This window comes from Dreissena polymorpha, chromosome 11 (assembly GCF_020536995.1).
Source record: "Dreissena polymorpha isolate Duluth1 chromosome 11, UMN_Dpol_1.0, whole genome shotgun sequence".
Taxonomy (NCBI): domain Eukaryota; kingdom Metazoa; phylum Mollusca; class Bivalvia; order Myida; family Dreissenidae; genus Dreissena; species Dreissena polymorpha.
This window is the reverse complement of record NC_068365.1, coordinates 6,343,994-6,369,431: the sequence shown is the minus strand read 5'-3', so window position 1 is coordinate 6,369,431 and position 25,438 is coordinate 6,343,994. Positions and strand designations below refer to the sequence as shown.

At 35.3% G+C, this 25,438-nt stretch overlaps 3 protein-coding genes across 7 annotated transcripts in view; 2 read left to right on the top strand and 1 right to left on the bottom strand.

Annotated features, from left to right (window-relative positions):
* Nucleotides 1–18,528, top strand: part of LOC127850056 (uncharacterized) — a 263,076-nt gene extending 244,548 nt beyond the window's left edge. For 2 of the 5 annotated variants that reach the window (XR_008035036.1, XR_008035034.1), the window contains one exon: nucleotides 18,338–18,504. The gene's annotated coding sequence lies outside the window, so the exon portion shown is untranslated. Of the gene's footprint in view, nucleotides 1–16,915; nucleotides 18,038–18,337 lie in introns of those variants that run through there. The other 3 variants (XR_008035037.1, XR_008035030.1, XR_008035033.1) reach the window with 2 other exon arrangements.
* Nucleotides 4,750–16,849, top strand: LOC127851210 (uncharacterized). The gene is made up of 4 exons (XM_052384835.1): nucleotides 4,750–4,931; nucleotides 13,061–13,142; nucleotides 15,467–16,255; nucleotides 16,514–16,849. Exons 2-4 carry the CDS (start codon nucleotides 13,071–13,073, stop codon nucleotides 16,847–16,849), a joined length of 1,197 nt encoding a protein of 398 aa, XP_052240795.1. The 5' UTR covers nucleotides 4,750–4,931; nucleotides 13,061–13,070.
* Nucleotides 18,529–21,188: 2,660 nt separating the features above from the next.
* The window catches only part of LOC127850058 (histone-lysine N-methyltransferase SETMAR-like), a 146,137-nt gene continuing 141,887 nt past the window's right edge, over nucleotides 21,189–25,438 (bottom strand). Inside the window, exon 3 of the mRNA XM_052382810.1 lies at nucleotides 21,189–21,870. Coding sequence (XP_052238770.1) covers nucleotides 21,661–21,870 — 210 coding nt within the window. The 3' untranslated portion in view covers nucleotides 21,189–21,660. The remainder of the gene's footprint in view (nucleotides 21,871–25,438) is intronic.

The following is a 25,438-nucleotide window of genomic DNA, read 5'->3' as shown; positions in this document are numbered from 1 at the left end:
GGTCAATGCAAAGCGCTCAACCTCACACTTGGCCTAGCAATATTCATGATACATATAAATGTAAATAGAATTTAACCTCAAAGCATTGCAACTCAAATTAAAGACACATCAAGTTTAAGTTTGTAGTCTCTATGACAATTCAGAGACTGAGAGCGTTGAAATTCAACGTTGAATTCAACGTCAAAATATCAAGCGTTGAATGATATTCAACTGTTCTTCCTTTAAAAATGAAAATGATAGAAAATGATAAGGAAAAATAACATTATTGGAATGACATTTGTGAATTTGAGACGAGCCATTTTATTATTGGTGTCAAAATAAATTGGCGTTTTAGTCAAAGGATATGTTTTCTTGTTTTATTTAACTTTTGCCCATAGTTATGCCATACTTTGTTGTTCGCAATTAAATGCATTCACACCTTAATGTAAATATACCGCAGACACAACTAATTACACAAAATAACTTCCAAACAATGGTTTACTGAACAAACGAGATGTGTTTGATATACTTCAAAAGAGCATTTGGGCATTATATAAATATATCCTTTTATCTTTAACATATTATCTGTTAAAATAATTACTAAAGGTACATAGATTAACCGTAGAAGAAAGTTTGTTAGCGAGCTTAAAAGACCGGTGTAAATTCCATTCGCGTGCATTTGTTCCGTAAGTAGACTGTTATCTTCAATCTTAATGCTTATGGTCAACCTATCGCATAACATTCCTACTCATAAATTCCCTTTAAAGGTTGTATAAATCGAAAGTACCATCATTTTATAATAACAAATATCTTCAATGTGTATCTGCGTGTGATTTGTTAGAGGCGAATAAGGACTTTTATCACATTCAATTGGTCCTGGCAGTAGACTTGAAGGTTTAATAGAAAAAATAATTGTTAAAATATCAAATGCACGAATAAAAATATCACACACTCTAGCCATTGTGTCCTAAAATCGAAAGTATAATAAATTAAAAAAAAATAACACTACCGTACCTTCAAACAGTAACTGTGTATGTTTTTTATGAACAAATAGTATCTATTGGGGCGAATAAGCAATTTGTGTCATGTTAATTCGTGTCCTGCATTCTAACTTCATCTTAAGATTGATGTAAATACATACGTGCACATGTTTGCAAATTAACATGTGTCTTAACAACGATTTAAAACTGTCGAATATTAGAACCAAGCGCATTCCTCGCCTTGTTTTGCACAATCAGATTTGATTTGTTTCACTCAAGCTTTTATTTTCATATAAATAGTGACACTAGTGTACGTAGTTTTCCATCCTGTTGATTGATATGACCAGGACTATGCAGTTGATTATAGACTCGTATGATTAAACACCGTTCTAATTCCACAGACCCACTGGTCCATTATTTTTCTAGAGAAGAGTTGTCTCTCAAGCATTTGACTGTTCGGATATTTTTTTTGTATTTTATATAGCACTTAATGATATCTTATGCGACATAATACTTTATAGATCGATGTTTACGTCGATCATGTTGTTTGCTAGTCTGGAAGAAAAGTGGCCAATCTTCACTAAACCCGACATTGAAGTGTATACTAAATAATAAAGATTTTTTTTTTGTTAGCGTATATATTACTGATGAAAAATCCCAATCATGTCGGGCTGTTATCTTTGTTTGTTTTAGAAATTCAATATGGCGTCAAAAATGGTGGCCATTTCCAATCCTATTTGTTTAAACATATAGATATGCATTATTTTGTTACGTATGTCAATTTGTTATTGTAATATGTGTATTTTAATTCATGTTAAATATGAATAAAGGACGTGTGTTATATAAAATATATGAAGATGGCGTCCAAAATGGCTGGCAGAATCAAGAAGGCTTCTAAATAATTGTTCCTAAAACCAAGATCATGACCACATTTTTTCATAAGAATTATGCATATAGAAAGAATACAATTTAGTAGCCATAGTGCTAAATAAGTGTCTTTTATTTAAATTAATTATCATTTATTAATTAATTTCAATAATACATATGCAGAGTATAATATACCCAGAACATATCGACCTAATCCAGACAATTGGAGAACAGTTATATTATCTTTGTGTACAGTAACAGCAACTTCGTCAAAGGTATGATTTGTGTTATGAGAAAACACCGGTGTCATTATAAAAGTACCGCGCTCAGTGAAAGTGGATATTATGCACGTGAGTCCCAGATTAATCAGTAATTTGCATTACTTAGAAGCTGTGTTTTAAACTCATGTTTGACATTTTTGTTTTCATATAACCCGCCGCAAATCGGAACGGTGGAGGGGGTGGTGGTTTATAGGAATGCCCTTCGTCCGTCAATCAGTTACGTTGTTAGTCGATTAAACTGTCCGTAACGTTTTCGAGTCCGCTCTTTAACTTTTGCGGATTTTTATAAAACTTGCCACAGATATGGAAGGCATGAAGACGATGTTTACGAAGAAAACATCAGGCAAGACTTGTCTTGAAATCGAAAGTGCAGGAAATTAGTTTTTTTTAATATATTATTTACAAATTGTATATTTGTTTGTGTTTTTTAAGTTCATGTGTTCGAAAAAATCTTAATATAAATACTCGAACTTTCTCGTGTAAATACACACGCGTCAGAAATAAGTGAATACATTTTCAAAGATTCCAAAAGGAATTCATGTATTATATTCAAACAAGCAAAATAAACATTCAGAAAAAGGAAAATGTAAATAAATGTAAGCGTGTATTAATATCAAACGAAATCGGAAAAGTAATGAGCACTGTTCACTAATAATTGAGCGAAGTTGTGTATTGCCGATATAGGATTGTAACGATTCTCAAAATTACATAACCTGCATGTAAAAGTCCTGGCGTGTACGATTTCGTGTCGAGAGGTCAATGGCTAAAACCAAAGTACATGGGCACTGTCTTATGTTGTCTTTTTCCTTGCTATTATAAGAATTTAAACATAGTTCATCAGTTGAATTAGTACATTTTTGTATTTTTTTTTCAAAGATACATTGATATGTGAACACGTCCCTTTAACCGTTTGCTTTCGCATAGTTTGCTTTTATACTCTTCAATTAACTACTCAAATATTCAAGGACTTTAGACTGTATCCTGGACCGATTTGATTATTATTATTAATAACAAATTATGTACAATGTAGTTTACCAAGAGCATATACGTCCATTATCAACCTACGGTCATACATCTCAGAGCATACACGTCGATTATCAACCTACGGTCATACATCTCAGAGCATATACGTCGATTATCAACCTACGGTCATACATCTCAGAGCATATACGTCGATTATCAACCTACGGTCATACATCTCTAACACTATGATTATTCAGATTTAATAATATATCCAAGGTCATGTAAATAAAGATAAATCAATCGACTTTATCATTTTTTTTATAAATGGCGATACATGGGCATTAAACAATGGAGTTACGTACGTTAGACTAGGTTACATAAATCAATAGCGACATGAATTATCAAAATCTACCAATATCTAACTAAATATTCCCAAATGTACCGAAAAAATATATACAAAATAATTATCGTTCAAATGATTTAGGTGAACAAAAACGTTATTATTGTATTTATATTGCATCTGAGCTCGTGAGAACATATATGTTTACACTAAAAACATTGAAATCTAATTGCGGGTTACGCATCACTACCTATTAGATTTCGTTGCTAGTGGTTCTGGTGCCTGATCTTTAATAACATCCTTTGGTAGTATATGTTGACGTCATACTATTTGTTATCAATCTTTAGATCAAATTGTTTGAAAGTCAACTTGCTCATTTTTGTTTGGCGACATTTCAACAAAATTTCAGTTATCATTAGCGTCAGTGAATCTGCTCGCATCGTTGCTTTACCACAACATAATTTTATTACACAAAAATTTGTCATAAACTTTACCCATATTGAGTGTCAAGCGGCCTACTTGAATCATAAGAAGAGGTCGTGATATAATCCCATAAAGAATCCCTGATCAATCGAGCTAACCACGTCAGAGACGCTTATCAGTGCAAAGTAAACGCGTTCAGTACTCGCTAAGTGCAATTTCTACCAGGAGTTTAGATTATGCATTGTGAATAAACGCAATAACTAAGTTCTTGACGTACGTTTCTTCCCAGATAAAGACATAAACAAACTGTACGAAACAATCATCATAATACATAGTATAAATGCTCTTAACATAATATAAATAACTGGCCGAATAATACATAACTTTCGAGTTCACAACATATTTAAATATTCGCAATGTATAGAAATGTTTTAATATTTCGTATGTTAAAAATACAAAATTGTACAGAAACACAATTATGTATACACAATGTACCAACTCGCTTTTTCAAGACTTACATCGCGTGTAGTTTTTCGCACAAGTGCTTAATTAGATGAATAAGAAACACAATCTAATGCCTGGCCGTGTTGTATTTCATTATTACTATGTACTTGTCTAAATAACTGTTTTATATAATCAAAATAATTTAAAATTTAAAAGTAAATTGAATTTTATCTGCAGTTTTGTATTCGTACCGCAATTCATAAAAATATATTATTATTATAGTTATTATACTTATTTAAAGTATAACACAAGTGTGAAGTAGTATAAATGAAGTTGATATATTTACAACTAAATTGTTTTGCATTATCTTAGGTTTGCAAATATTTGCAAATATGTTGGTGCATTCGGGCACATATAGATAGATTTCGGTAAATCGTGCCGATGTCCAAAACTTACTATCTGTGCTATCTTATCTGTGTGTTTGCTTGTGTCACTTGTTCGAGGGGAATGTGAACTTAAATCATATTAAATTTGTCTTGGCAGTGCGCCAGACTTGGGTCTCAATTAAACTCAACGAAAAATATAACGTTGGAAAACGAACAAAATATTCACAAAGAAGGAACACGCAGATGGCAATCGCGATAACATTGCGTTGTAAGTACATTTATTGCATTATGTTTAGTTTTCATTTAGTTTAACATAATAGTTGATGGTGTTTGTTGATGGTTACCTATTTAAATTCAAAACAAAATAAATTATGTTATATTTATATTGTATTTAATCACTCATTCTTTTAAATTCAACTATTGAAAGAAATTTCAGTATGAGCAAACTGTTACAAAACGGTAACGACAGTGTAGGGAAATATGCGAAATAAACCAAACTATCGCCAAATTTATGCACTCCGAAAGTAGAATGCTTGTAATCCGCGCTTTAGGCAAAGGTCTCGTGTGAATTAGTATATGTCTGCTTGTTGATTTCTAAGCATTTTATCATAAATATATCTTCCATAAATGAACTGCTCAAAATATGTTCTGCGTTTTTGTACACTTAATTTAATCTTTCTCAGCGTTTCAAAAGTTATTTTAAGCCGTGCGTGCTTTATTTCGTTTATTTAACTATTTGCTTTAAAAAGTTGTCATTAAGTCTCTACTGGCCTCTACTTCCACATCGAATGTGTTTATTTTATATAGATATTCCTATGTACAGTTCAGCGTCTCCTATCAAGTGTACATTATTCGCCTGCCTGTATAATGATAACGTTTTGCGTCTGGTAAGCCTGTTTATTTGCTCATATTTTTGTACATAATTTGTTGAAGTGTCATATGCATTTACGCGTCTATTTATGTCGTAGATGCGTTTCATCGTATAAATGATAAGGATACGTTTTGAGATTTTGTTCTGCTTTAATCTCGTGTTTGTTTTTAACTAATAAATTATATGCGTGTTGTTTTCATTAGGCCTTTTGTATTGTATTCTGTGTTTTATTAGGATATTACTTGACACGGTACGCGATTTCTTCATATATGTTTCCATAAGGAATATTCATAGATTTTGTATTATACTGTTGGTATTTTATAAAAAAATAATTGGAACAGAACAAATCCAATGTATTGCAAAAGCTCACCTCGACAGAATGTTGAGGGGGGGAGGGAGGTTTGGGCGGACGAAAGTTATCCGGTGATTTAACTACGCCGGACAAAAGCTTACCCGTCTGTCTTCAAACTCTAAAAAAGTTACAACCGGACATTAGCTCACCTTTAAATCGATACTGAAATTCATGGGCGCAAGTAAAGATACCAACGTCTGTTCAATAATAATCATAAAATGTTCCCATTTCTTACATTTCAATGTATTGATATGGTCCCTTATTATTTGTTATTTATGTACAGTAATGAAACAACCCTCTTGTGAAAAAAACTAATGTGTACATGGGCATCGGAGAGAGATTCTACGAAAATGATAACAAGACAGTACGATGACGATAACGAGACAACACGACCACACGATATCATAACTATACAACACGAACACGCAATGGCTATACTGCGACAAAACATATGTTATTGAATGAAATCTTATCGCAATATCATAGTATAATAGTATCATGTCTCCGTCAACGTGCTCTCGAGTATCGACTCTAAAGTCAATCCAATTAGAAGCTATAGCAAATGGCGCCCGTACCATAGCGGGCACTTGGACTTGATGGTATTATATACAATACCACAACTAATCAGAGATTCTATGATTATGCTAACACGACAGTACGATGACGATAATATAACAGTGCATTAAATATACAACGAAATTATATCGCATTATAGTTATCAAAGTATTAAAGTACCGTGCCTTCTTTATCGCACTGTCCCGTTATCAACATCATACTGTCGCTTTATGGCCATCGTCATGTTGCGTTACAGCGATGTATTCATAACGAAGATTTGTAAAACACATTATATATACACGTTGCCCTTTCCCTCGACGCATCAACTTTAGCGTTTGCGCTTTTGTCAGCTGCCGTGATAGCGACGACCTTGCACTGTAAGCATAAAATGGACGATCGCCTGTTTCCGACGAACGTTTTTGAGCCAAAACACACATAATTCATAATCATCATCAGCAGCAGCAGCATCGGCAGCAGCAGTATCATCATCAACAATCATCATCATCATCATCATCATCATCATCATCATCATCATCGTCATCATCATCATCATCATCATCATCATCATCATCATCATCATCATCATCATCATCATCATCATCATCATCATCATCATCATCATCATCATCATCATCATCATCATCATCATCATCATCATCATCATCATCAGATCTGTATCACCGTGCATTTTACTGAAAAATCACATTTTTGATTACAGAAAAAGCCGCATTTAGTGTTAAAATTGTGCACCATGTGAAGATGGTGGGGCATATGTTTGTTTCTTACTGTGCATTAGCAAGGTCATTTTTTACATTAAGTCTCCCGTTGATAATCCTAGAGAGCTGTAACCATAATAATATGTCAATTATTAATGACACACACTTCACCTGCTCTGACGTTAACCGTTTACAACCTGTCACACATATTATGTATGTAATTTCCCGATTAATTTACGCAAAAAATATATCAATAGTTGCATTAAAACAAGTATGTATTTGGCGCACTATAGGAACACTCAATAAACCTTAAAACTATTTCCTTAAAACACTGGAAGCACCAATGAACCTGGCCTCAAAAACAAGACAAAATTTTCAAAAAACATATAAATAACGGAACGAATAAACTATTGGTATTCGTTAATATTTGCGTACTTAAAAATGATAAAGAACGTTTTGTTTTGCTGTTTACATAGTCGACTACACATGCAAATAATAGTACCCTTAAATATCATGTTCATAGAAAAGAAGATAATATTAAATCATCCGATATAAAAAAGCTTTAGCCTTTTCGGAAGACTTTCTGCTAATATTAATTGATCTTGAAAATTATTCTCGTATTAAACAAAAATACGGATACCCCGTATACCCGGCTGAAAATGCATGGTTCAAAGAGCTGTGTGATATCAGCAGCAGCTTTTTGTGAATGCACTTACTTCCGTTCCCTTAGTTGATTTATAAAGTCTAAATATTAGCAAGAGGGCAATGATGGTCCCGAAGCGCTAACTTGAGTTCAAGGTACACATATTGCCGAAGTTTTTACCTAGTGACTTAGTGTTTGACCCCACTTAACCCAGGTTCAAACATGATCTTGTCAAGATCAAAATTCTGACTGAGGGTAATACATAATTATTCATAAATTTGGTTGCTCGACTTGTAATACGGGTTTTCTAAAATTTGGTTACTTTTGTGAATACATGCCCCTTAATCAAACTCTGTGTAGATATGGTCCGATTAATATTTGATCACGATTCATCAATATTGTGGTGGTATATAATTATACCATGATTTCGATAAAGTCATCAACCACATCTGTGTTAGCCTCTTGAATCTTATATGGCTTTTTAAAGGGAATTGCTCACAGCTTTCTTTGATTTGTTATATAAATGCCATTAAATGAATTTACTAGCAAAGTGTTACCATTTGTAATAGTTTTTAATAATCATTATTTAACGAGAACACGATATTTATATCTGCACTGGGATTAGAATCCGGGATGTCTAATAAACAGACCGAGCGAGTACCACTTCACCACGCATTGTTTTGATAACATGTGGTTGAAACACCATGCCGGGAAATCATGTTTTGTATTATCTATGAAAGCATTACACACGTGTAATTTTTGTCCAATTTCGAATATATATATATATTAACCATTTAATTCCCCGAGGGATTGGAATTCGAGAGGGTTATTATGGTCTTCAAGACACCGCAATTGCGTGGATGAACTCATATATGAAGGGTCGTTGTTGCACTGTTCATGTTGATGACCGACGGTCAACGGCGCCCCCACCCCCCTGCAAGCGTTATATGAGTTGCACTGGTTGCCGATCAAAGAAAGGATAATCTTCAAACAACTTACATTAATGTGCAAGTGCTCAAATGATGAGGCCCCGGCCAACCTCACTGAACTTCTCAAGAAACATATTCCAAAAGTCTGCGGTCATACGACTCAAACATGGCCCTGTATGACGTTCCGTTCAATAAGCGAAAGTTATTCAGTGACAGGAGCTTCAGTACCGCTGGGCCAATACTCTGGAATTCCTTGCCTCAGGATCTTAGAAAATCGAATTTCTTAGAATATTTTAAGAAGAATTTTAAAACTTACCTTTTCCGTGATTTTTATGCAATTTTCAAGATTATGCCCGCTTATATATTTAAATCGAAATACCGTTTATGGTTCAATTGTTTAACTAACCCCGATTATATCTTTTTTATCAGGTTTATCATCGGTTTATTATTTATATATTGTTTAACTTGTATCATTTTCAGCTTATTGTAAAACGCCATTGAATATGTCTTTTCATAGTTATTGGCGTTTAAGCAAATAAACAAGTTTCAAGTTTCAATTTGCCTGTTTGGACATGTTTAACTAATTACCAAAAATATGAATAAGTTCTATATAGCCGTTTTATGGCATTATACAAATGCGTTTGTGAGCGATTTAAAAAATATTCGAGGTAAAGCTATAACTAGCAAATAAATAATGTTAAGCTTTAGTCATTTACACAACATCTAAGACATGCTCTGCACAGAATAACACGCATTTTCTAAATATGTTTTATTATCTCTATAAAAGATAGCACAATGCCGTCATCAAGTGTTAAACCTGTTTTATCGTAGGTGGTTTTGTGTGATGTAAAATAAACATCGGGTACCAGAGTACCGATTGTGCCTGTGATCGGTTTTGACTGGGACCGATTTGACATTATTAGGCCGGTTTTAATTGGAATATAACATCTGAACCATGGTTTGATTAGCATGTCTATCGGTAGTATCGGCCCTCATAATGAATACATACGAATTTTGGAATTGAACAAATACAAAAAAAACGTATGTGCTATATGTCAATATAAAGCTAAATGTGTTTTCTGGGACATATCAACGAATATTGCATTAATATCGTCATTGATTTGACAAAATACTGGCTAGATTAAGCTCCCTGTAGTAATCTGTATCATGTACTATTGTTCTCATAGTATCGGCCCTTCTGATTGGTTGCTAAGATTTGTAACTATGCGCATGTTCTTGTTCTGAAAAATATCTGAATGGAAAAACTCTTGCTCTTGTTGTTCGTAAAATATTTTATATAAGAATAACCGATATATAATCATTTCATTAAGCTAATATTTATCCATAAACAAACTGACATAATTGTGTGCTACGTAATTTAAAAATCATTGCCCCACTGTAGAATAAGCATCACCTACTTTTCAATGAACTCCGGAAATCATGAGAATGATCGTCGTAACAGTCATGGATTAATATGAAATAAATTACAACATCTACAAATTGAAAAAAAAAGAAAACTTTCCAGCACCTCTTGAGGAGTTATCGTTTAATTAACGATATTATTAGTAGGGCCGATACTATGAGAATAAGGGATGTATAACTTTTCTTTCTGACGTACCCAACTGGAGTAGAATGTATTTTGTTAAAAATTAATGCGTATTTAAGATGTTTCACATAACATATGTTTAAACCGAAATATTACAAATGCAAATATGTTTGGTAAAGAATAAGCGGTTTAGTATTTATTATTTTTTTTTTGGGACATATTTCTCATTGTTTTAAGTTATAGATTTATTCTAAATTTAATGGATTCAATCATAAATACACCGCAGAAACAACGAGGCACCCACTCAAAATAACGAACTATTATTTATTGAACAAATGAAACAAAATGTCTTAAATAGAAATTACATTTCGTAAAACAAACTACAATATTGTATTGTGTGCCTGTGTTTGAGATTTATTAAGGGGCATTTCGGTGGTATTCCGCCTTAAAGGGATCTTTTCACGCTTTGGTAAATTTACAAAATTGAAAAAAGTTGTTTCAGATTCGCAAATTTTCGTTTTAGTTATGATATTTGTGAGGAAACAGTAATACTAAACATATACCATGCTCTAATATAGCCATTATATGCATCTTTTGACGATTATAAAACCTAAAAATTATAAAGCGTTGCAACGCGAAACGATTGAATAATTTGGAGAGTTCTGTTCTTGTCGTTAAATTTTGTATAACTACGAAGATTGCTTATATAAGGTGTAAAATACGTCATGTATGAGTACTCGGCGGAATAGCTCAGTAGGCTAAAGCGTTTTTACTTCAGGACTCGGGCAGGACTGCAGGGGTCACTGGTTCGAAACCTGCTCCGGGCAATGTTCTTTTCCTTTTTTTAATTTTGTTCTTGATTTTTTACTGGAGCTTTTACGATCCAATATTTACATTTATCAATATAAAGCATTTAATGAATAAGTTAAAAAATGCCAAAATCTGTGAAAAGGCCCCTTTAAGAACAGATATGCATTAAACGATTGCAATGTTCTCTTTTTTAGGACATACTTTTCCATGCCCAAAATAAAAGTTCCAACTTTCTATTACTATTAAAATTAATTAACCAGTCAACTACCTTACCTATTAGTTAACTGAACAAACTATAGGTATAATGTGTTTTTAATTGCCATAAATTTTGTAATAAAAAACGTCTTATTGTGTGTATGTGTTTGAGATACTTTAAAAGAGCATATCGGTGGTAAATCCCCAAAATATAGATACGCGTTAAAACAATTAATATATTCTCTTTGTTATGACTGGTTTTAACATTCACGTTATAATAAGACAAAATGACAACAATAGGCATTACGAGGGTGCAGAATCAACAGGGTTTTCAGTGGATTACACAAGGGCAGGACAGAATGTAAACACACCGTTCAGAACTTCTTTTGTTCAAATATATATAAAGTAATATTATATGTTTAATGTTTATACCACATGCGTACTGTTTTTTCCTGGTTCAATTACCTTTCTAGACGATTTATTTTCCTTAATAATATCAATTTATTCCCATGCCTATAAAAACTTTTTCATATAGTTGTGTATTTAAGGTACTCTGTTTATCATGCCAATGTTTAGTGTTTTGATCGCTTAAGAAGTATACTATATTGCATTTTGTATGCATTTAAATCTTATGCTTTTGTTAATAATTGTAAACTTGTGTCATATTATTTGTTCTGCTCTTCGTGTATTTGGAGGAAATAAAGTTATATATGTCTAGAACATGCTTATAAAAATACATAAGAGTTGTGTAAATATAGAATGTACATTATTCAGTTATTTTTATTTCTTAGATCTTGGCATAGTTGGTTTAAACATATTCACACACACGCACATACGCATGATATTCACAATCCAGATATCGAACTTAGTTTGCAGAACAATAATTGCATATTCTGTTTTCTTTTTGTACATTATTGCGTTTCCCCAGTTCGATTTGTAAATTGTGATTGAGGCTCGGAATTTCAAAAGCGCAATCTTTTATTTGGTGCTATATCAATAGATAAGTACATTTCTGTGTTCTGTAGGCTTTTGTATGTTTATAATGATGACATCGACTCGAGTTTAAAACGTCGTCGGCCCATTTTTGCGTGCAGCAATCAATAACACGTTGCTTAAAAGATTATTTAAATAATTTGCATCACCAACTGCAACATCTTGACTTATCCAAGCTTATCCATGTCCGCATATGAACAATATAGTTCTTATTCAGATGTCCAGCAGATTCTCACAGCGTCATCAAGTGATTTTAACAATCAATAACGAAGCTCGGGCATTCGTAAAAGGTTACACCAATAACTAACAGGTTTATTGATACGAACAGGACTTCATTGTCTTGACTCGTTTGATGGAACACCATTATATAACAGTTAAAGTTGAAACTAACCTAGTGTTCAAGTCTTTAACTTTTATCTCATAAATGATATACTTATCTGGATACTTATGATAAAAGAATCGAACTACAACATGTACTATTTTACACCACACACATCAAGCATTATTTTTTAACCAGGTGCATTTAGATCCATCGTGTACAAAGTAGTATCTAAGACTTTTAAATGTGAAGTCAATGTGCATATATATTATTAAGTGCTTCATAAGATGTTATGCGACATTAGGATTAAAGGATCAAACTTGCTGTTATGCTGATGTTTTATGAGAGTTTACAAGAACGTAAACTCTGAAAAATAACATTAAAACAATAATATATATTATTACCACTCATTCTGCCTTTTTAAATAAAATCACATCTTTGACAATTAAAACTTATATATACTTCCAGCATTTTACAAATGGCAGAAGGAGACGTCGGATGTACAGAGTCAGAGTCTGGCTACAGCAGCCTGTACAGTCGTCACTCTCGGGTAAGTCAGAGACTGGAAGCATTATAGACACAGAAGCCTGTACAGTCGTCACTCTCGGGTAGGTCAGAGGCTGGAAGCATTATAGACACAGCAGTCTGTACAGTCGTACCTCTCGGGTAAGTCTGAGACTGAAATCATTATAGACAAAGCAGCCTGTACAGTCGTCACTCTCGGGTAAGTCAGAGACTGAAGCATTTGCAGACACAGCAGCCTGCACAGTCGTCACTCTCGGTTAAGTCAGGGACTGGAAGCATTGGCAGGCACAGCAGCCTTACAGTCGTTACTCTCGGGTAAGTCAGAGACTGGAAGCATTTGCAGGCACAGCAGCCTGTACAGTCGTCACTTTCTGGTAAGTCAGAGGCTAGAAGCATTATAGACACAGCACCATGTACAGTCGTCACTCTCGGGTAAGTCAGAGACTGCAACATTTGAAGGCACAGCAGCCTGTACAGTCGTCACTCTCGGGTAAGTCAGGGACTGGTAGCATTTGCAGGCACAGCAGCCTGTACAATCGTCACTCTCGGGTAAGTCAGAGAATGGAAGCATTTGCAGGCACAGCAGTCTGTACAGTCGTCGATCTCGGGTAAGTCATAGACTGGAAGCATTTGCAGGCACAGCAGCCTGTACAGTCGTCACTCTAAGGTAAGTCAGAGACTGGGAACATTATAGACACAGCAGCCTGTTCAGTCGTCACTCTCGGGTAAGTCAGAGACTGGAAGCATTTGAATGCACAGCAGCCTGTACAGACCTCACTCTCGGGTAAGTCAGAGGCTGGAAGCGTTCCAAGACACAGCTGCATGTACAGTCGTCACTCTCGGGTAAGTCAGAGGCTGGAAGCGTTCCAAGACACAGCAGCCTGTACAGTCGTCACTCTCGGGTAAGTCAGAGGCTGGAAGCGTTCCAAGACACAGCAGCCTATACAGTCGTCACTCTCGGGTTAGTCAGAGACTGGAAGCATTTGTAGGCACAGCAGCCTGTACAGTCGTCACTCACAGGTAAGTCAGAGGCTGGAAGCGTTCCAAGACACAGCAGCCTGTACAGTCGTCACTCTCGAGTAAGTCAGAGGCTGGTCACTCTAGGGTAAGTCAGAGACTGGAAGCATTTGAAGGCACAGCAGCCTGTACAGTCGTCACTCTCGGGTAAGTCAGAGGCTGGAAGCGTTCCAAGACACAGCAGCCTGTACAGTCGTCACTCTCGGGTAAGTCAGAGACTGAAGCATTTGTAGGCACAGCAGCCTGTACAGTCGTCACTCTCGGGTAAGTCAGAGACTAGAAGCATTTGCAAGCACAGCAGCCTTTGCAGTCATCACTATCGAGTAAGTCATATACTACAGAGGCCTACGCAGAAATTATTTAGAGGGGGGGGGGGCTCAACTGGGGAGGGTGCTGAAGGGGGGTCCCCTCCTGTTGTCGATTTTTTTTAATGTCACTTTGAAATGATGCAAATTCCTGCTGTCTAATTATAATTTTTGCATGATAAAAGTGCATGTAAAACAAACAAGAACTTGGGTTCAGACATAAAGTGTGACATACACACAGACAGACACACAGGGTTAAATCAAAAGTCTCTCAAACCACTAAAATGGTGGGAGACATAATCTTTATCCTGAAATTGTTTAACAGTGTTAGATGGTTGGACCTCCTATTTAACTTTGTTGGATATCCTACAAGGTCATCATGTTAAATGAGTGGATATTTATCAAACTTTGTTGTAATCGTATTATGTATACCTTGTTGAGTCTTTTGGTTCAAAAACTGTCAAATAAGGCAAAGTCATTGATAAACCTTTTTACAGATAACAAAAATAACAGTTTAAATAACACTGTTTATTTTAAGTTCTATCAAATATTATGTCATTTTTGTAACAAAAACAATACAACAAAATATATGCACAAGTATGTTCTTACAACTATTCAACTTATGTTATGATATTTGTACTTTCTCAGAAATGATCACTTAGATAATTCATATATCTCTTCGTACTATGTCTGGTTACATTCTACAACTCAGACGTGATGTCAGGAAGATCCATCCGCCTAGGATGCTTCCAAGCAAATTCACGTACAACATTGCTAATCTTAATGTCCATGTCCCTATGAATGGAAAGCAGGCACAAAGCGAGCAGAAAATAGATAAAGTAATCGAAGATAATTAATTACTTCAAAGTTTTCAATAAACTTTCCTACAATGAAATTAAAAAGCACAATTTAAACTTTATTTGAAAACATATGTAAACCAAATTGTATTTTGTGTATGAGCTTATAATTTTTTTTGCACAATTGCGTATTTTAAACTGACTTAAAGATCGTATTACTTTGTTCATAGAATCATCTTGAAAACGTGTCCATGGAGATCTGTACTATAATGACCCGGTTGGGTTACGGCGAGGAGGTCAGACGGTGGCGCGTTGAGAAGTGGAGGGAGTTTGACAGGCTGATGAATGCATATGACAGACTCGTGCATGCTCGATCTTTGATTACAAATATAAACGCAACTATCACAGCTGGGAGCAAGGCAGAAGGGCTGACCTGCATTTATGAAAACGACTGGGACGTATTATTGGTGCTAGGAGATGTCCTCTGTGTGGAAGCTGATATCAATCTGCTCACTATTTCAGACAACATAGATGTGTATAGGATGGATACGATGGATACACGTGTATATCCAGGGCACTGCAGACTGTTACAAGAGAGACCAGCTGCTCATGCACGTCATGGTATAATTACACAGGCTCTGTGTGATAATGGATATGGGGGCGTTCTATTAAGTAGTAGATTATTGCTAGATGAATTTTCGGCACTTCAATCAACACATAATGCATATGTGGAGCATCATGAACGAGCCGGGCCGTCGATGCCTGATACAATACGAGGTTTCCTTCATGTTGACAAAGTAATCGCACTACGTTGTTACTGCCCCAGCATCCTACAGAGATGGGCTGACAGACGACGTAATTGGCCATCACCAACTATAGTTCAGAAAGTAGTATCATTAGGAGCCTTGGTTACTCCTGTAGGGTTTAAGGGAAGCGATTACAAGAACATTGAGTGGAGGATTTGTTTCAACACCGGCGAGGCAGAACTTATTAACAACCTTAACGAAACACAAGCAAAAGTATATGTCATTCTTAAAATGATCCTCAGAGATATAATAAAACCAAATAATAAAGAAATAACATCGTACGTGTTGAAAAACATCATATTATGGCAAGCTGAAAATACTCCACAGACAGAGTTTCATTCACGCAGCTTACTTTACTGGTTGCATGACGGACTGAAAAAACTTAGGACTGCTATTGAGAAAAAACGACTTTGCTATTACATGATTCCGGAAAGAAATCTTATGGAAGCCTGTGGTATGCATGATTACCAGCAACATAAATGGGTAGCAGATATCACGGACATGCTAGAGGGAATGCCCAATGTATTCTTGCGACTGGAGAAGATAAGAAAGGCGATTGTCGCCTCCCCAGAGCCGATGATGTGGTTCAGCAAGACAAGGATGGAGCTAGAGATGCTGCAGCTGGAGCACACGAACCGAGCCTTGGAAATTATAGTGACGAATGGGGAGGTGGATGACTCGGATTCCATCCTGGAGCAGATAGGCAGCCGCATGCGCGATCTATCTATACAGGTTGCGCAACGAATGTTCTTGAAAGTCAGTCCTGCTAATCAACTGGATGATATTATCAACAGAATGCTTATGTGATAATGAATCAAATCGATTATTTCGCGCGTGTATCAGGGCTACGTGCACGATAATTTAGTTGTTTAGGTAAACTGTTTTATATAAAGACTTGGTACTTGCAATCTGTATGTATGAAAACAATAATCTCGTGCAAAGCTATAGATGATAAGTCTTGTATTGTATACTTAAGGCTATGCAGACGGCCGTACTGAAAACAGTTTGTTAAGATATACAGCGGGAATAGTGTTTTGATAAATATCCATTTATTTTGCAACGTTAAAATAACCATGTTATTTTAGTAAAGACATCAACTAGTTTCAACAATCAAAATGAGCAGCATGTATAATGTTACCACACAAAATAAGCTCCCGAATGTTTCCGGATGAACCAACTGATGAACACAGTGTGATCGCTGTATAAAGCATTCTTGCAATAAGCACTTAGGTATCCTTATAATCATTTGTCTGTGACCTTTCATTCGATTTAGTAATGTTCAAACAACATCACCAGTAGGGCCCCGAAGGCGATGACTTCAGACGCCACATAATTTAACTGTTAATAGCAGGTATTAATAACAATGTTACACAATAGACTTATGAGGAAAACTGTCCTAATACCTCGCAGCCATGTTTTTAGACAAACGACAGTCATTTTTGAACTCAGCCAAAATGTAATACTGACGCAATTACTTTAATGTTGTGAGCGACTATAATAATGCATGGGTCGACATTGTGATTTGTAGAGGGTTACCCCTTTCCAGATAAGAAAACTTCACCCCTTAATTGCAGACATGTTTTAAAATTGGCAGGAAGCATATCACACTCAGTAGACATATCATTAGATTAGAAGTAACGCACCTTTACATCTGAAATATGCAAATTATGTCATTTTAGCAATAAATATGACATTTATATTTGAGCTACAGACACATAGTTTCCCCATAACACGCCGCCTTTAAAAAGTCGCATTTGTAGTGAGAAAATAAAAAAGTGGATCCCCGGGTCGAAATTCCAAATTAAACCTTATAGGATACGGAACATCAATGGTATCGAATATTTCGTACTTTATTGAGTTAAAAGTAAGTTATGTGCAATCCATGAGGAGCGGTCATGCTTCATTATAAAGTATACAATTTGTTAATATTTAAAGTAATATGTGTTCGAAAAGCTGTGAAAAAAGATCTGGTAAACAGAAATAACACGTACATCGTAACATTACCTTCTGTAATGCTTCAATATTGTCACATTTAGTACCTATTTTACTCTTGCCTTTACAGTATACTGAATATAACATTTAATTTTATGTTTATTTATAATGATCATATGTCCTCTTTTTCTAAGACATTGCTATTTTATTCAAGAAAATCGTTTTAAATAAACATAGCAGATATAAATTCACACATTAATAAATATACCGATATATGCGTCATAGACAACATCTGTAACGTTTGATTCAGAAGTATGTGTAAAAGGTAAACTGTGAAATCGCTATAATTCTCTTTTAAAGAAGGTTAAGTATTAACATATGAAGTACACTTTTGATTTAACTTTTATTCGTATCTGGATTTATGTTAGTTTTTATAAACCAAATTAATTAGTTGAAGATTATTATCATTATTATAATTAATATTTTTAAATTTTCTTTTTGAATGTTCATATATTATTTTTCTTTGCTTGTTTTCTAGTAAAATAATAACAATCACAACTTATTTAAGATGGATTTGGTGGTAATCTTGCATTGTGTTTATGTTGGATACACTAGAAATAAAATAACAGTTTGATAGATTTTAGTTACACGTTGTTATAAATGTTAAATGTTTTGTCTTAAAGTGTTACCCGGAGAAAATAAAGATATTATTAGTAGTAAAAGTTATAGTCATAGTATTACTATTAGTATTTTATATAGATAGGGCAAACAAAGGGATATTGTTATACATCACAACTTCATAAACTATGTATCGATGGATTATTGTATTTATAAACACAAACATACGCATTCTGAACAAATATGATAAAGGGTGGTAACACGTTGTTTTTTTTAAATCAATATGACGCGCTTGGTCCAGACTTGGCTTAGACATCGCGCAGATAGTCAATCTGACCAAGTGTTATCAATATAGAGTTATAGACGTGACCTCTTTAATGGTATCAAGGCTTTTATAAGATTTGACCTGGCTTTGGACGCACATAACCCAAATTCGAACTCAGCCTAGTTATTTTCAATATAAATATTCTGACCAAGTTTCATGAAAATTGAGTCTTAAATGATGTGTTTATAGAGTGGTAAAGAAGGTTTTTTAAGATTTAGCCCGGTGATATAATGTTGGACTAATGTGGTGCAAAGATTCGAATTCTTTCAAGATATCGTCCAGATAAACATTCTGACAAAGTTTCAACAAGATTGAGGTTAATGTATGCAACGAGACGGATGTGTTCGCAGTCGGTATGCAGTACGCAGACGCCAACTACTACACCCAGTACTTCTACATCCAGTACAGTATAGACGGGAACCACTTCTACAACTACACAGACTATACCGGAAATACACAGGTACGACTGAAAATTCTCTAAGGATTTACGATCGAAACTGAATGTAAGGTTTAACATCAAACGCAGTTGTAAGGGGTCTACTGGTATCATGTTGTTTGTTCGTCGTCGTCGCCGTCCGGTACTCCGGTTGTAGGGTTTAAAGTTTTTTTTTGCTTTTTCAATGTATAATGGTGCATATATTGCATCCTTTGCGAGATATTAACATGACGTGTCATAGGTAGAACTATTTTAATATGGAATGCGCAGTGCTCACTAGCCAGAAATACTGTTTTCCTAAATCCACGGTTACCGTAGTAACACGTGTGAATATTAATGCTCAAATTTTGTCCATTGCATATAGTATGAGGTAAAAAGGAAAAACTACAGAGGAATGACCCATGCATTATACTGAAACCATTGTTTAAATTGAAGTGAATATGCTGTCTGGAAAATCGGCACGCAGAGGGTATTTCAGACACGACAGAAACGGTTCTAGGTTCTTAAATTTACGTTTAACAATACCTTGATTCAATATTTAAAAATGTTTCTTACTATAACCATTTTTCTAGATGCTGAGCGGTTACACGGATGGGGGAACTCATATGGAAACGTTACCGAGCGTGATTACGGCACGTTACTTCCATGTGTATCCCCTGACGTGGAATACGTCATACAAGCCTGCGTTCAGACGGGAGATGTACGGATGCTACAGCTATAAGGTCGGTCTTGGATTTTGTAATAATATTCTAGCGTAAATGTCGAAGAGTTTGCTACACACTTATCATAAAATCCGCACGTGATCACTTCATATAAGCCTCGCTCTAGGAAAACGGGGCTAAATACATGTCATATGATCATGTCATATGAGCATCATTGTAGGAAACCGGGGCTAAATGCATCATGTTATCACTTCATATAAGCCTCGCTCTAGAAAAACGGGGCTAAATACATGTGCGTAAATTATGGTAATCAGGCACATAACTATCCTTCTTAACTGGATTTTCGATAAGACGAGACTTCATCGCACCGTAAAATTATATAGAAGCGGAAAGTGTCGACCCTGATTAGCCTGTGCGAACAATAGAGGCTAATGTGGGACGACACTCCCGTTTTTCGAGAGCGAAGCAAATATACTAATATGATACGTGCTTATGTTTCTGAAAATAAATAACACGATAACATTCTACGTTTCTCTAAATCTTCATACTAATACAATGTACCTGCGTGTTCGCATAGTAAAATGTAGTTCTTAGCACAGGGCTATTTTTAAACAACATTTAACAGTTATTTCCATAGTGTCGCTATTTATCGAAAATTGATCCAGTCTTTGTGTTTCGGTGTGTCTGTTTAACATCACGAGTTAATCTAAAGTGATTTCAGTATTTCCAACCAAAATCAATATCGTTTTTATTGGACGGTTATAAACGATACATGCTTCTTAAATTAATATTTGCCTGCGCAGTTTTTTCTGTTTGCAGTTGATTAGGATGTGCGAGTGTGTCACACAGTAAAAACTGTCGGTAGTAATTTATGCATTCAAATATAAATTACAGGTAAAGAACAAAATCAAGACTTTTAAAATATACAACTATTTTTAGTTTTCCTAAAAAATGAAGCACCATCTAAGTGGCACACAAGAGTGTAATACAAATATGGTATTCCCGAGATGTTAAAAAGAGTATTTTTATTCTGTACTTTCTATTCATACTAGACTTATTTAACATTCTACAAAAAACTAGAGTTCTGTTCTAGTGGATCGATTTAATCTTTTAATAGTCCGTACCAACAAAGATATACTATACTTTTTTATAATAATTCGACAAAACAACACGTGTGCGATTTCGTTTATTCGCCATCATGCTTGATCGAATTTTGCACATTTCTCAATCGATCAAGGTTACATACAACCATATAAATTCTGGTTCTCTACTGAACAAGTTCAGTATTTCAATAAATCTGATTTGTTTGTAAGAAATGCGTTTCATAATGTTTATGTTCGTAAGAGCCTTGTGCACAAGAAAGAAATATAATGACACGGTTTTCACCAATGGCATCTTTTGCGTGCAAATAAACTATTATTGTTTACCAAATCGTTATTATTTTATTATTTTACCGACTTTGATAAATTTTGATTTGTTTTAAGAAGCAATTTCCTAGTTATTGCATGTTTGGGAACGGGGCTTTAATACTGATATGAAAACAAAACACAACAAAAATATCAAGTTAAATATGAAATAAAAGAAAACCACCAACGCAATTAAATACATTTGTCTATGGTCGAGCAATTTTAAGACATCTTTACGTCTATATTGTGTTCGAAAAAGTGAGGGTTAGCTGCATACTTTTACCCTGGTAACAAGAACCTCGAATACCGGTTAATGTATTTCCGAACATTGTCAACGCACACTTATAAGCCTTTGGACCGTGTGGCGTTGTCCATTTACGATTGGATCGGAAGTTACTTCGTCTGCAGCGGTCCGGATCCGCTGTCACCGGTAACCGGTCTGCTACTGACTGAAATGGTGACACAATAAGCCTGAACAACGTGGAATGAAATTCATATTGATAAATCACTCATTTGTTAAATATATGACGTTAATAACCGGTAATTACTGTTGTTTAAGAATACAATAACAAGGAACAGTAGTCACTTTCTGACTGCAACAAATTCAAAGTAATTTTGTGTTCAACAAACGATCGATCAAGCATCTTTTACTTTAAATTTCCGATCGAATTGCAGGCTATAATTATATCAAGGTGTATGTCCATTCTGTCCATTCTTACGCATCTGCTTAAATATGACAATAACGTAGTGACGTCACGGTATGTATATAATGAGATATACACAAATTACGCTCAACTTTGATCAAACCCGTTTTCTTCCTACCCATCCCTCATTGAGAGCACCAGCCTCAGCACTTGTAGATCTATCACAATTTCGATATACCGAAAGTGACATGTCTTAACCGGCAATGACGTTTTTAACCACCTGAAGAAGTATTCTCAGCGATGGGATACACTCGGTTGTTCCGCGCATATGCCAACCCCGCCATCCGTCCTGCATCACTTTCGGGTTGTTGTGTGAACGCTCGAGCAAATCGTCCTCCGACAGAATAATGTTTTTCAACAGTAAATACGTTTCCAACATTCAATAGCCTCTCAACTCGATTTCCCCCCGCTTTTCGAAAGAGAACCATTTATTCACAAGAATCTTGATGGAAAAAAAAGACATTTATCACTGGTGTACAAAAAGATTCGAACTTAGATTTTAGATTTAAGCTCAAATTTGTAGAAAACCTTGAATATTAAAACGCCTGGACATTATTAGTCGTCCCATAGCAATCCGCACGTGCAAATCAGTGACGAAACTTTCCGCATTTGAAGCATTTTCATTTAAAGCGGGTATATACGATTTTGTCAAATATTTATGAATTTATATAAACTGTGTAAAAAAACTTATTATATATATATTTCAATATAAATTACAATAAAAGTTAAGAAGAACATGTGTCGAAAAATGCGAAATAAGACAGATATTTAATTCTGAAATTGAAAACGGCTGTACAACCGAATTCGCCAGCATGTATACCATACATGTACGATGTGCATCTAAACTTACGAGGGGTGTTTCAGAAGTTCGTGGATTTTCGCTATAACTTTCATTTGGTAACATAAATGGACAAACAAATAGCATGTTAAGAATATTTCGTCCTTTCCAAATATACTCTCCAAATATCATGGAATTACATAAAACAATAAATATATATCAGAGATTTAAACATGTGCACAATGCGCACACCGACGCACGTGTAACGTTTCTGTTCAACGTCAATGACGTTATGAAGTTAACAACTGTCAAATCTTTTCCACATAATCACCTCCAACGCGAATGCACTGTATGTGTCGGGAAATCCACTTGTCAAAAGTGTCTCTATACCAGTCAGCGTCAAAAGACGACACGATTCGCTTTGCTGCAACTGTAAGTTCCTGTTTACTTGCAAAGCGAATACCGCGCAACTGTGATTTAACTTCCGGGAAGACGCGAAAGTCCATAGGGGCCAAATCCGGGCTCTAAGGAGGACTTGGGCGCTGTAACGTGAAATTTGCCGTAAATTATGTTTATCAACGACATTTAAACCAAATTTAAATTCGCGTAACGCTCATACTTATAATAAAATACACGCGTGCGCCGTATGTCGTTACTGAGGTCTCTTTGGCAACGCGTTTCAAACGCGATTTATGGAATTCATGCATTTTTAGCTTATATATAAAGTCCGTGATAATTGGTTTGTATAATATGTAAATTTCATTGCCTTTTACCAGCAAACTAATAAGTTATAGTGAAAATCCAGGAACTTCTGGAACACTCCTCGTAGTTTAACGGTTTATAATACAAAGACGAATGCTTCGGTTATTGTAGGAAAATATGTACGTCACTATCGGCTCGGGGCGCTAATTTTTCTTTGCTGCATTTTATGAAATTCGGCTTTAATGTATAATTTTTCTTGCCTATTTTGTGTTATTGTAACATATTTTATTAATATATTACAATTTAACACATATAAAAAAATCGTATATACCCGCTTTAAAGGAAGTCTCTTTAAAATAACAATCTAGTATAGGCATCGCATTCTATAATGATTGTTATACCATTGGCGATTAAAGATTGAAGAGAAAATACTTTAAATGACGTCATCATAATCGTTGCTTAGTTATAACCACGAACATGATAAACAGCTATTCTAAATAACAAAATATCAAACAAAATATTGCCTGGAGAGATTCGCCATCTAGTGGTGGCGTTTAAAATGAAAGACTCGAACAAAATATCAACAATGACGTCTACGTCATTGTTACGAAATTATCACCATGTGGCCATCCATTCTACCATTTTTAAATGATAAAATATCAAACACACCATTACTTGAATAGATTCACAATCAAGCGGCGATGTCAAGTCCCTCCCGTAATGCGCATGCCCAATGCTGTGTTGGCGACAGCCATTATAGATAGCAATTCTAAATAATTAGGAACCAAACACCACATTACCTGGATAGATTCACCATACAGGGGCGAGGTTAGGTTCCGAGCGGTTATGGCGACCCTCTCCACATGCTGCTCCCTCTTCTCACTGATTCCGACGCCGGAAACCGCCAGATAGGCATCCCCGACAGACTCGACCTGAAATATGAGTAAGATTGCGTTCGTTCGAGAATCAGTCACCTAAATGTTTGAGCCTTGCTCTGGGAAAACGGGGCTTATGCATGTGCGTAATGTGTCGTCCAAGATTAGCCGGCTTTGTCCACACACGCGTATCAGTGACGTCACTTTCCGGTTTTATGGTATTTTTCTCGTAAAAGAAAGTCTCTTTCTTAGACTAGTGAAAGTCAAGTTTAGGCGGTAGGTGGCGCACCCGATTAGCCTGTGCCGATGGCATAGGCTAATTGTGGACACTTTCCGCACATGCATTTTGCCCCGTTTTCCAGAGCGCTTTTAATCCGCTGCAAACTAAATTAAGTGTGAAGAAATGTACGAATTTACATCAGATTAAAACAATGTTAGTGCCATTTTCATAATAGATGCCATCCAGGGTTCGTGTTATAAATTGTTACTACTGCCTTTTTATGCAAGTAATGACGATGTCAGTGAATGGATGTTCATGTACTTGTAAACCTGTAATGTTTCCCAGTAAAGCAATCACAACTTTAGAGCCACTATAGATTGTATCAATAAATATTTCTCAACATGTTACAGAAAAGTCGACCTTTATTAAATTGTGAATCTCCGTGATATTGTCAAATGTCGTCTGTAGCGTGTTGCGGAGAGTTATGACGTCACTGGGGGCGACAAGGCCACCATAGGCAGGAAAACAGAATCATAGCTACAAATAAATATCTTTTTAAGTGCAACCTATCCAACACAAATCTATGTGATATGTGTAGTGAACATATTGAAACAATAGAACACATTTTCTGGGAGTGTAAACATATTCAATCTCTATGGAATCAATTGACAAACTTTCTAGAGAAACAACAATTAAATGTTAAAGCAAAGTGTGAGTCGGAGTTAGACATCAGTTTAG

What these genes read in the sequence shown, in the direction of transcription:
- LOC127851210 (XM_052384835.1), top strand. Translation starts at nt 13,071, where the DNA reads ATGGCAGAAGGAGACGTCGGATGTACAGAGTCAGAGTCTGGCTACAGC. An exon ending in TGTACAGTCGTCACTCTCGG is followed by an intron (nt 13,143 to 15,466) that starts GTAAGTCAGAGA and finishes CTTTGTTCATAG; the next exon opens with AATCATCTTGAAAACGTGTC. An exon ending in TTAACGAAACACAAGCAAAA is followed by an intron (nt 16,256 to 16,513) that starts GTATATGTCATT and finishes CATGATTACCAG; the next exon opens with CAACATAAATGGGTAGCAGA.